The 12,233-nt window shown below is 43.9% G+C and overlaps 1 protein-coding gene across 1 annotated transcript in view; it reads right to left on the reverse strand.

The window, feature by feature from the left end:
- The window catches only part of HECA (headcase homolog (Drosophila)), a 91,751-nt gene that overhangs the window by 9,053 nt on the left and 70,465 nt on the right, over positions 1-12,233 (reverse strand). Inside the window, 3 exon segments of the mRNA XM_010844301.1 lie at positions 7,028-7,474; positions 7,477-7,542; positions 7,545-8,075. Of these exon segments, the coding sequence (XP_010842603.1) occupies positions 7,028-7,474; positions 7,477-7,542; positions 7,545-8,075 (1,044 nt within the window).

The following is a 12,233-nucleotide window of genomic DNA, read 5'->3' on the forward strand; positions in this document are numbered from 1 at the left end:
TGTACACCTGTGGCGGATTCATGTTGATGTATGGCAAAACCAATACAATATTGTAAAGTAATTGGCCTCCAATTAAAATAAATAAATTTAGCCTCCAATTAAAAAAAATAGAATAATGATGGATTACCAACTACTGTCAATGAAACACATACTTTAAGTTCAAGTTTATTAAACACTGGCTTCAATTCACTTTTCTGAAAACTGCTGCCAGGTTTACAATACGTATATCCAAACTCACATGACCAAGCCACAGAGGCTCATAACCAACCTGGGATCATGCAGGGCTTTCTGCTCATATGGAGGCTGAACCGGCAATGCTGGTCTGTGCTCAGGGGCTCTCATCATCCCCTCATAAAAAGCCCAGTCTGTCTTGGTATTGATAGCCCAAAATTATGCCACAGCCAAAATTACTATGTTAACTGTTCTTGCCTCCAAAATTGCTCAGCCATCACCACATCCAATTTAGGAACCAGAATTATATCTTACTTGTGTTGTTTTCCAAAAGGAGTTTGATGTCTTGTTATTTACTAGGCTCTTGAAAGTCGCAAGTTCATCCCTCTACTATTTATTGATATCTAATGCTTATAAAGGAAAGACATCACCCTAGTTTACATGGAAGGGTTTAGGTTCAAATCAGGAAGAGTTAGAATGTCCAGCATCAGGCAACAGGTAGCAGCAACAACGTGCTCTCTACGTGGGAATCAGGGTTCCACGGTGCTAAAAACTACCATCAGCAGGACACATACTCCTACATGGTTTCTTTCTCAGAATGTGCTGCCCACTGCCATCTTTTCAGTGTTAAGGGTCAACCTGCTCCTTACCCACTGGAAAGGGATATACAGTACTTATAAGGAAACCTTTCATTTCATTCGCTTACAAGACTCTCCATCTCTGTGAGAACTATGCCCTCCTTGAAGCTGCAATGTCTAGCACAGTATCTGGAACATGGAAGGCACTCCATAATTGTATGTTGCATGAACGGATGGAATATGTTAACAGCCAAAGACATTTTAACCTTGGGGGCCTCTGCCAAAAATGGGATGGGTGATAACAGTTTCTTGCAATACTGCCTACCTCTGCTCTGTAGTGTTCTGAAAATAAAACGATCTCACATGCCATGCCCACTCAGAGTGGCCTAGGGCATTTCAGGATGTCAGTTCAGTATCCAGCTGCCACTGGAAAAGGCTTCATTTCCAATCTCCCTTCTAGACTTACTCACTGCAGTTCTCCAACACTCAAAGACACCCAGGTGGCTGGTTGGAGCAGGGACAGATGGAGAAGTCACATGTTGGTAGCAATAACCACTATGATGAAGTTGACAGTGAACCTCACTGAATGCTTACCCAGGACCTGGCACTGTGCTTGGAGGCTATGTGACTCATTTTACTTAACCCTCATGACAACCCTATAAAGTAGGCATTATTGTTATTCCCACTTCAGATAGGAGGAAGTAAAACTTACTAGAGCTGAAGTAGCTTGCTCAAGTTCAAAAAGATAGTAAGTAACAAAGTCCAGACTTAAATTTCTGTCTGACTCTTAACCTCCACTCTACATCATGGGAATTCCTGGCCTGGACTGAGTCTCTGGATTTGTTTCAATTACTGTTTACACATTATCCTAAGTACTGAGAATTTAAAATTTCTAAATCTATTCTAGGATTGTGAATTCAAACAAACAGTAGATTTCTGTGGTTCTAAGTGGTAAAGAAGCACCAAAAGAAATTCTTAACTCCATCTGTCTCAGTAAATTAATAAATTATTAAACCTTAATAAATGATCACAACCAAGCAAAAGCATCTTCATCTGGAAAAGTCAGGGAAGAGGCGCTGGAGCTGGGCAAGACAGTGACGGGAACAGGGTCCCAACGCAAAGGCGTGACAATCCACAGAGTCCACCACTGGAAATAATACAATATTTCAGGAGTGTATCACCAACTGCAGCCTGGAATCTTATGGCCTGGAATGGGCCTTTCTATTGGAACTGAAAATGCTTTAAGGAATACATGGTTGAAACTCTAGAATGGAAGAAATGATTGACACTGGCGTGTTATAAAAAAGATTGCACGGACTTCTCTTAGATGTGGCAATAAAAACACGGACACATGCCAAGGCCCCACTTGTGGCACTGACTTGTCGGGTACTGATAAAACACCCAGATCCTCAGATTTTTATTATCAACAATCAAACTGCTCAAGACCTTTGTAGTACACACCTAATGCATTCATTACCTGTGGATGTATATGTACTTCAGGTGTGTACACACACACAGAATTTTCAGGCTATCTAATTTTTACCCTTCACATCCACTCTCTGATGGGTATCCAAGATCAGTCCTGGGCTCGGTCATATACTCCTGCTTTTCCTTCTCTTTTCTCCCCATTCAAAAACTCTTCCATTCTTTTAGCCACTAACATTATAAATAAGCTTCAGTGTTCATCTTAGATATTTATTTATTATAACACTTGGGAGAGACATCTCCACACAAAAGTCCCAGCATCTCTTCAAACCCAATACACACAAATGCCTCTTCTTCTTTCATCTAAGGCCTGGTCCCTTCCCCAACTTTCTCCACTCCTGTTCATGATAAATACCATTTACTTTGTCTAGACTAAGAGTGAGCCAACAAGGACACATCTTTATCCTCCGTAGTCAAGCTGTCTCCAAAGCTGTAATCTTCCCTTTAACATAATCTCTCACAGCTATTCCCACCTTTCAATCTCCACTGTCACCACTCAGCTGGTCGCTTTTCTCCTTGCATCTAGAATGGAGATTTAAGTTACAACTGCAGAGCTTCCACCCCTTGTAAACAGTTTTTCTCCCAAGCAACCATTGGCTTAAAAAAAAAAAAATTGCTAAATTCTTCAATTCATCAACGTGGCAAAGCTCTTTGTTATGGCTTGAAAGGACATCTGTAATCTGTTCTCCACGTACTTTACTCATTTTCCACTCGAGAACCTCTGTTCCAGGCAAATGGTTCTCTCAATTCTCTGTCTCCTGATCTTTTTATGAACCACCATTCCTTTCCTCACATTACTCCTTATCAACAAACACCTGATGTAGTAGTTAGACCCTGAGTTTATCAAAGTCCAACGCACCTCCTGATATCTGTCTTCACACTGCCTCCTTTGACTATCCAGGTCAAAGTGCCCTTTTCCTCCTTGGAAATGATAAGATGCTGCTTTATGTACATAATAGCAAGGTGATACCAGTTCCACAGGTGAGACTAGGGCCTTAGGCCTGGTAAAGTTAGTTACATTTTTATAAATGCATCTTACGTCCTAAGATTATAGATCGATGAGTAGCAAGAACTGATAGTACCCAGTACAAGTATGCAATGCGTAAGTCTGGTTGGTTAGTGAACTGATTAAATGAAAGGAATCTGTCCATCATGAATAGAAAAAGGACAACTCTCCTCTCTTGTACCCTGTACCCTTGTACCCTCATTCATTTTCATAAAGAATACTTCCAGTCATGAAATGATGATGATGTTTCCATCTTCTTTCCTCTATAATTATCCCCACACAGTAGAAAAATCATGTAACAAAATAAAAATTCCATCTTCCATGAAACAATGACATACTTGTAACTGTGAACCAAAATATGAGATCAGAAATAAAATGGAGAAAATAGTAAATGGTGCAGCTCTGAAACTGGACAAAAAGCACAGGGGAGGTTGAGATGAAGAGCTGAAAGAGAAAGAGTAATTTATTACTAAATAACCACACATTCTATACAACTTTCATCAAGAAGCAGAGTCTATTGAATGATCCCCTGAATTTGGGATAGCCTGACAACTTATTTTGAAGAACAGAATGTGACTAAAGTGAGTTACTCAGTCCTAAGCTTAAGTCTCAAGAGAGAAGGGCCATGCAGCCCCACTCTCGCCATCTTTACTGCCATCCTAAAAACAGCATGTGAAAAAGCCCCGGCTAGTCCACTGGCACACAAAAGGATGTATAAACAGGGATAAGCCATTCTAGCCAAGGCTCCCAAGGCCAACCAGTCTGCCAACTGTGAGACATGTAAGATGCCATCCTAACCAACCAACTCATAAAACTGTGAGAAATTATGAATCATCACTGTTTCACACCACTAAGTTTCAGAGTGGTTTGCCCAATAACAAAGGCTAAAAGACACAGAGGAGTAAGTGACATTCCAGAAAACGAGGAAGACCAAATTCAGCTCACTTTCCCTGCTGAGAAAAATAAAATAGAAATAGCATCCATGAAATAAGAACAGGATGCCATTAAAAAGACCTTTAGGAAATTACAAATACAACACAGAACAGAAAACCTTAAACTCAGTAAAAACATTGGAATATAAAATCACAGAAATCTTCCAGAGAAAAGAATGATAAGGAGATGAACAGGACCAAAAACATACATAATGAAGCATCTTCTCCACCTCAAAAAAAAAAAAAAAAAATCAGTCTAAGAGGTCCAACATCTGATTAACTGTTTTAGAGTTAAAAAAAAAAAAAAAGGAAGAAAATGAAAATGGGAGTAAATCATCAAAGAAATAAATCAAAAGAAAATTTCCCCAAACTGAAGACTCTAGGTTTACAAAATCTTAAAGCTAAGAAAGCATCTTGCACAATAAATGGAAAAAGAGACTCATATCATGGTTAAACTTCAGAATACTAGAAAGAGAAAATCTAAAAACCTTTGGAGGATAGGAAGGGAAGATAAAGGAACAGAAGTAAGAATGACATTAGATTTCTCAGTAGCAACAGGGGAAGACAGAAGTCAGTGAAGAAAAGCCTTCAAAATTCCAAACGGAAAATAATTAAAACTTGGAAGACTATACCCAGCCAACTACCAATCAAGTGTGAAGACAGAATCAAGATACTACCAGACTTTCAACATCTCAAAACATTTATTCCCAAGCCTCCTTTCTCAGAAAGCTCCTAAAGGATGCTTCTCAACAAATAGGAAATTAACCAAGAATAAAAAAGAAAGCATGAGATCAAGGAAGCAGAAGATAAAAAACAGGAAAAGAGATGAAGGAATTTCCTAGGACACCTAAGTAGTACAGCTAGGTAGTATTTAAGTGCACCAGGATAGACAGGAGCAGGAAGGTGAAAGTGTCCACGAAAAAAATTTCTAGAAAAAAACTCATAAAATGTTTGACAGGTATGTGGAAATGTTTTTGAAGGTGGTTTGTAGAGTTGCTGGAGAGTTAGAACTACCAACCAAAGCTTCAATAAAGGTTAAGCAATTAACCCCGATAAAAACAAAAGGTGTCCTGGAACATATGACTCTCTATACAGGAAATATATCTATACTTGCTGGCTCAGGATTAAATATTTACATACTCATAATAGCAAAATCACTAAGGAGTCAACTAAGAATTGTGATGTATTCAACGAAGAATTCTGATGCATTATCCTGAGAGAAAGGGGAAGATACAAGAAAGCATAAATCATCATCCACCTTAAAAGTAAATCAATACTTTACTTCCCTGGTGGGTAGCGGTAAAGAATCCTCCTGCCAATACAGGAGACATAGGCTTGATCCCTGGTCCAAGAAGACCCCACATACTGCAGAGCAACTAAACCCGTGAGCCCAACTACTGAGCCTGTGCTCTAGAGTTGGGAGCTGAAACTACTGAGCCCAAATGTTGTAACTACTGAAGCCCTCGCGCCCTGAGCCCAGGCTCCACGTTAAGAGAAGCCACTACAAGAAGCCCGCCCACGGCAACTACAGACTAGCCCCCGCTCACAGCAACTAGGGAAAAGCCTGTGCAGCAACAAAGACCCAACACAGCCAAAAAAAATTTTTTTTAATTTTTAAGGGTAAATCAACAGGTAATACCTAAAATTGGAGAATGAAGTTCGCGGTTTTAAAATTATGATGGTAAAAATCTGAAGTTAGTTAAGATTCGAGAGTGTCTCTGAGAAGTGAGACAGCAGGGGCTGCTAGGAAGAAGTTAAGTGGGGATATATCCTTCTTACTATAGGCTTTCTTAGCATGGTTTTAAAGTTATAAACAGCTTATATGTCATATATCCCATATTTACATAAATTCAATAGTTTTACATGAATTGACAGAGTTCTCTGTCAACTGGCCAACCCCGTCATTCATTTCTCGGTGAAATGTCCCAGTCTCTGTATGTTATCCACAGCACTAATAAGCTCCCCACCTCTTACTCTCGCATGTGTGTGCTTAGTTGCTCAGTCATCTCCAACTTTCTGTGACCCCATGTACTGCAGCCTGCCAGGCTCCTCTGTCTATAGGAATTCTCCAGGCAAGAATACTGGAGTGGGTTGCCATGGCCTCCTCCGGGTGATCATCCCAACCCAGGGATCAAATCCAGGACTTCAGCATTGCAGGCAGATTCTTTACCTTCTGAGCCAACAAGGAAGCCCAAGAATACTGGAGTGGGTAGCCTATCCCTCCTCCAGGGGATCTTCCCAACCCCAGGAATCAAACCAGGGTCTCCTGCATTGCAGGCAGGTTCTTTACCAGCTGAGCTACCAAGGGAAGCCATCCCTCACTACCAGAATAATATCTGATTTTTCCTGCGATCAAGAAAGTGTCGCCTTTCACAAATTTTAAGATTAATTCAACTAATCTAAAAACTCACAGTCTCTGACCCCTCCTTTTCCTTCACTGTGTTATGTTTACAAAGATCAAAGAGAATATACTATAGCTTGCTGAGTATATTAACATAGATTTCAAAGGCAACTATTTTATAGCAAGTAAAACATTTTTATGCAATTCCTTCTCTAACTTTCTTCCCAATTACTAAACACTGCACACCCGAATCCTCTCTTCAAATTAGAGCAAGACAAAAACATAAAATTACCCACCAGGACCACTGTATACTTAGTATAGTGTGACATCAGAGTGAAGGATATCACCTCCACCACCTCACTGGGCGGAGCTGAAATATTCAAATGTTAGCTAGCTCCTGTCTAGAACAAAAACACACCAGCAGTTAAAATGAAGCCCGAACACAGCCATCCCTTCTCATTGGCTTTTCACTTCTCACACACAGAAAACCGGCAAGGTGAGTGAACACCTGTACCTTGAAGGTGACAGGGAACATCGTATTCGATCTCATCGTGTCTCGAGGGGCTTAAGAACAGAGTTCCATCCACCAGCGGGAACTGCTCGAACACCGGGAGCACCCGGTGGCACAGGGCGCAGTTCACCACGTTCCTGTGGCTGGCGCTCAGGGCTGCCAGGATGAACTTGCGCAGGTCCTCGCCCTGGCCCATCTGGGCATCGTCCTCCATCCGCACGTGGAAAGTGTTCAGCTTGTGCCGGGGGATGTGAGTCAGGAGCTCGGACAGGTCCAGGCGCCGGAGGAACTGCACGGGCGCATCGAAGTGGCCCCCCCTATGAACCGACAACCCCGCCGGACTGTAGTCAACGTGGGCGTTTCGGAACACGTGGCCCCCAGCCAGGGCCTTTTTGTGAGGCTCCAGGTGGATGGCGTTCTTGAGGAACTCCCCGAGGTACCTGGAGGAGCGGGGCCGCTGAAGTGGGCGGGGGAGAGGATGGAGTAGCCGGTGGGCGGGGACTGGCCCGGGGAGCGCAGGGCGAGCGCGCCCCGTAGACTGCCGCGCCGGCCCCAGCGCCGCCCTTCTCCTGCGAGTTCTGCCGGTCCATGGAGTGCCGGCGGGGCAGGTCGTGGCTCAAGCCTTTCTGGGGCTTGGAGGGCGGCCGGCACTTCTTGGCCTCCTCCACTGCCTCGCCGGGGGGCCTCCCGGTGTTCTTCTCTGACCCCGACTTCTTCTTCTTCTCATCCTGCATCCGCTTTACCTGGTACCAGTCCGTGTCCTTCTTCAGGTGGCCCTGGCCGCAGCGGCAGGAGCAGAAGCGGAAGGCCAGGTCGTAGCCCTTCTTGGTCCACATGTTCTGGCGGCACTGCTTCTCGTTCCAGCTCCGGGCCCGGCCGATGCAGTTGAACTGGACCAGGATGCTGCTCTCCCACTCGTAGAAACACTGCAAGTGCATCCAGGTGCTGTGCGGGCAGTGCTCGTTGTTGCACACCACCTTCTGGTAGTCGTCTTTCTCCAGGTCCACCGGCCTCCCGAAGCTGCAGATCAGCGGCGTTGCACAAGGGGCTTCTGGGGAGAAGCACAGAAAGAGACAGATTCAGCTGGCGCGCTGTGCGATTCCAGCCGACACCAAGAGCGAGATCAAAGCTCACTCACCATCCCGCCTGAGCCCATTCACGCCAAGGCACAGCACGTTTCTGGTGTGGAGATTCCTACTACTGGAATAACACCAGACCGGGGTAGAAAACGTTCACTGCTTTCTTTTGGTGGGATGTTGTGCCAAGGAAATTTATTCTGTGATATTTGTTATCAGCTGAAAAAACCATTAAGCTTCAAAAAGCCCAAATCCTTCACAGTGCAATTAGCTGTGCATCAGTGCTTGCAACAGTGTAGTATGAGGTCTTCCTGAGACATGAGTGTAATGACAGGCAGTTTCAGGGTTTTTTTTTAAATGAATCACTCTGCTGAACTAGAAAATATGATGCAGCTAGGGAACCAACAAGAGGGCTTCCCTGGTGGTTCAACCGTAAAGAATCTGCCGGCCAAGCAGGAGATGAGGGTTCCACCCCTAGATCGGGAAGATCCCCTGGAGGAAGACATGGCAACCCACTCCAGTATTCTTGCCTGGAAAATCCCATGGAAGAGGAGCCTGGTGGGCTACAGTTCATGAAGTCGCAAACAGTTGGACACAGCTTAGCAACTAAATAACAAGAACAACTGAACCAACAAGTTCAGATGGTAGCTCCAAAAGGGCTCTCAAACCCTTTCTCATAGGGTTGGGTAATCCTGAATACCATGGAGAAAAGAAAACAGACTTGCCTCATCCCCAGCACGCTAGAATGGTCTGATACCTAATGGCAGGATGTTTGATTAAACTAATTGTTAGTCTACAAAGAATTACACTGCCAGTTCATGAGGGAAAAAAAAAAAATTCTCCTTAAGCTATGAGGACAGCAAGCAGGAACACCAAGGTATCTCTACCCATAGGGTGTACAAAAGGCCAAGCAGGTTCCCAGAAGGGAGGTAAAACTTGGTAACACAGAGTAGACCCCATTTCTTAAGAAGTAAATAAGATTTATGAACATCTGGAAGCTATGCAATTTCCCTAAACCTTCCCAGCATCCCCGATGCCCACCAATGACAAGTACGACATGCCACCAAACGAAGCAATGCCAATGATGGGGCCCACAAAGCCGATGGCCCTCTATGGTACAATCATCCCCTTCAGTGTGGGATTCCAGGAACTCAGCAAAATGGCCCAAACTGACTAATCCACCTCTGTGATTACCATGGCTTCCCCATATACGTCCTGGGAGTCACAACACTTCATCTTCACTTGTTCAAACCCCAAATGCCCAGTGTAGCAATTGGCAGCATGAACTCTGCAGCCTGACTGCCCGGGTGAGAACTCCAGCAGTACCATCGATGAGCTGTGTGCTCGCAGACAGGTAACTACTTCTCTTTGTGTCAGCTTCCTCTGTATAAAATGCAGGTGTCAACTGAATGGACCTTATATGGTTCTTAAAAGGATGAAATATATAGATACACAGATGGTGCTCAGAGCAGAGCCTGGCATGCAGTAAATCACCTCCGCTTCCTCCCATTCTTCAAGGCCCACCTCTAGATAACAGGACTCCCCTCTTCCCTTGCATCCTGATCTCCCCACTCCCAGGAAGGTTCTGATCTGAACCTTATCTGAGTCCACACTGTGGTCTCATCAGGTGATGACTTAGGTGAGGATGCCTATTACACTTATCTGATTTCCTGGCCCCACTGGGCTCAGGTATTGCACACATCCAGTGTTGCATAAAGGCTCACTAAAAAGACACTGGCACATGAAACCCACACATGATAAGCAGAGCAGAAGGAAGAGAGAAGGCTGTGATCCTAGCATAGAGACTAGGGTAGGGAAGCACACTGAAGAAGAGTTGTGTGTACACTGGGCAAATTAGCTGTAGTCACCTAGGCTCCAGGTGACATTTTAAAACACAGTGTTTTAAAATGTTAATTAGTCAATTAAACAAAGTTCAGTGGCTTTTATTGTCAGTCCTGCAGAGGAACAGCTTTGAAGGTAACGGCTCTGAAATGTACTGGCAAAAACCTAAATGATATTAACCCAGGACTAAGGAAATTAAATTTAAGAATGACCCAGGAATACCTCTGCATTCACAATATCCAAAACTTTAAATTTTAAATGTTGAGATTGACTTGATGTTTCTTTTAAAAGTATTTTTCACATTAAAGAAAGGTAGACTAAAAGGGGAAAAATTATTCTTACATCTTTTTTTTAAGTTTCAAATGCATATCATTCAACCAATCCTGAGCACTTCCTACATATCACGTCTTTGGACTTGGAAAGATTGGCAAGCCATGGTAAGAGCTCTAAAGACGTTCGTGCCTGGACCACATGCACAGAGGAGGGAACACAGTTCCACGTCCCTGTTCCTCTAACACCATCTGTCTTCATCACAGCCATTCCCACCTGTTTCTCCAGGTGGGACTCCACAACAAAGTGTCTCCACTCCAACCTGCCAGCTCGGCTGGTTCACATGGCAGCCACTTTGATGTGGCCTTATGGTTAGATCTCAAAAATATATATAAAGCCAAGTGTATGTACGCTAAGATGCTTCAGTCATGTCCAAGTCTCTGCAACTCTATGGACTGCAGCCCACTATGCTCCTCTGTCCATGGGATTCTCCGGGCAAGAATACTGGAGTGGGGTTGCCATTTCCTTCTCCAGGGATCTTCCTGACCCAGGGATCGAACCCAGGTATCCTGTGTCTCTTGCATTGGCAGGCAGGTTCTTTACCACTAGTGCCACCTGGAAAGAGCTAAATATAGCATTAACATGCATGCCTGCATGCAAAGATATAAAGCCAGGGCTTGTTTAACACCAAACATACGCAATAGACACCTCGCCCTGTTACATACCTCCAGCCTTATAGGGCGAGGCTCTGGGGAACAGGGTGAGGAATAGGGGAACCTTGGGAAAGGGCCTCTGACAAAGCTTTTATATCTACACAGCCTTCTTTTTCCTCCCCCCTTTTCATTTTCTTACACAGGCTTCTAGTGAAGCCATAGAGGGCTTGCCTTTCTGCTCAAAGACACGATTTCCTTCAGGATTTGTTTGGAAAGGCAGCTGGGAAGAATGAAGGGCATGTGAGCGCCAGTTCCACCACTGACTAGTTGTTTGACTTGGAGTAGTTTCCTCATCTATAAAGTAAGGATACAAATGCTTGCGCTCACTCACCTCAAATACAGGTGGAAGCGCTTCGTGACTGTAAAGTTCCATAAAAACTCTTCTAAATTTAGTGCTCCCCCACTAAATGCAAGCTGCTCTAAGGCATTGAGAAAGTAAGTCAATAAATGAATAATGTCATGCCTTTGTTTCAGTTTCCTAAGTTTTGCAATTTACTGAAACATATAGCAAACGTTCTTTTAACTGTAAAAACAGCACTAGTGGCATTCAAACATCACACCTATAACAAAACTTGCCACATTATAGAACGTATTTGATTATTTCCTGAAACCTACTTCTAAATTTAGAAAATTCTTAGCTATTAAGAATAGTAGTCCCACAAAGGTATAAATGAGGGTAAGTGAGGAGAAGGGAACGCTCGCTTCAGTGAGGGCCTCTGTTACGCACAACCCTCGGACTTTAGTCTGAGCTGTGCTGCCTAACAAGCAAAATGAGAAAAGGTTCCTTCATATGAAGACAGTATGGTTTTAAAAAACGTATAGGAACTCTCCAGTACATGTTTTTACGGCCTCACCATCAAATATCTCACACTCAGTTTCTATTTCTCCCTGCCCAAGTGAAAATAATCAGGGCTCACCTCATTCTGCTCCCTGATAGCTCAGTTGGTAAAGAATCCACTTGCAATGCAGGAGACCCCAGTTCGATTCCTGGGTCAGGTAGATCCCCTGGAGAAGGGATAGGCTACCCACTCCAGTATTCTTGGGCTTCCCTTGTGGCTCAGCTGGTAAAGAATCAGCCTGCAACCAATGCAGGAGACCTGGGTTCGAAGATCCCCTGGAGAAGGGAAAGGCTACCCACTCCAGTATTCCGGCCTGGAGTCAGACACGACTGAGAGACTTTCACTTCTACTTTCACCTCATTCTGGGCAAAAATCTCAAGTCGTTTCCAGTCTGGACAATAAGATAAGGAGGCTGACATCACTTGGGCAACATCTATCCCTCTCCATCTCATCCTGTATCCTTCCTCCC

Source organism: Bison bison, unplaced genomic scaffold (assembly GCF_000754665.1).
Source record: "Bison bison bison isolate TAMUID 2011002044 unplaced genomic scaffold, Bison_UMD1.0 scf7180017864198, whole genome shotgun sequence".
NCBI classification, from domain to species: Eukaryota; Metazoa; Chordata; class Mammalia; order Artiodactyla; family Bovidae; genus Bison; species Bison bison.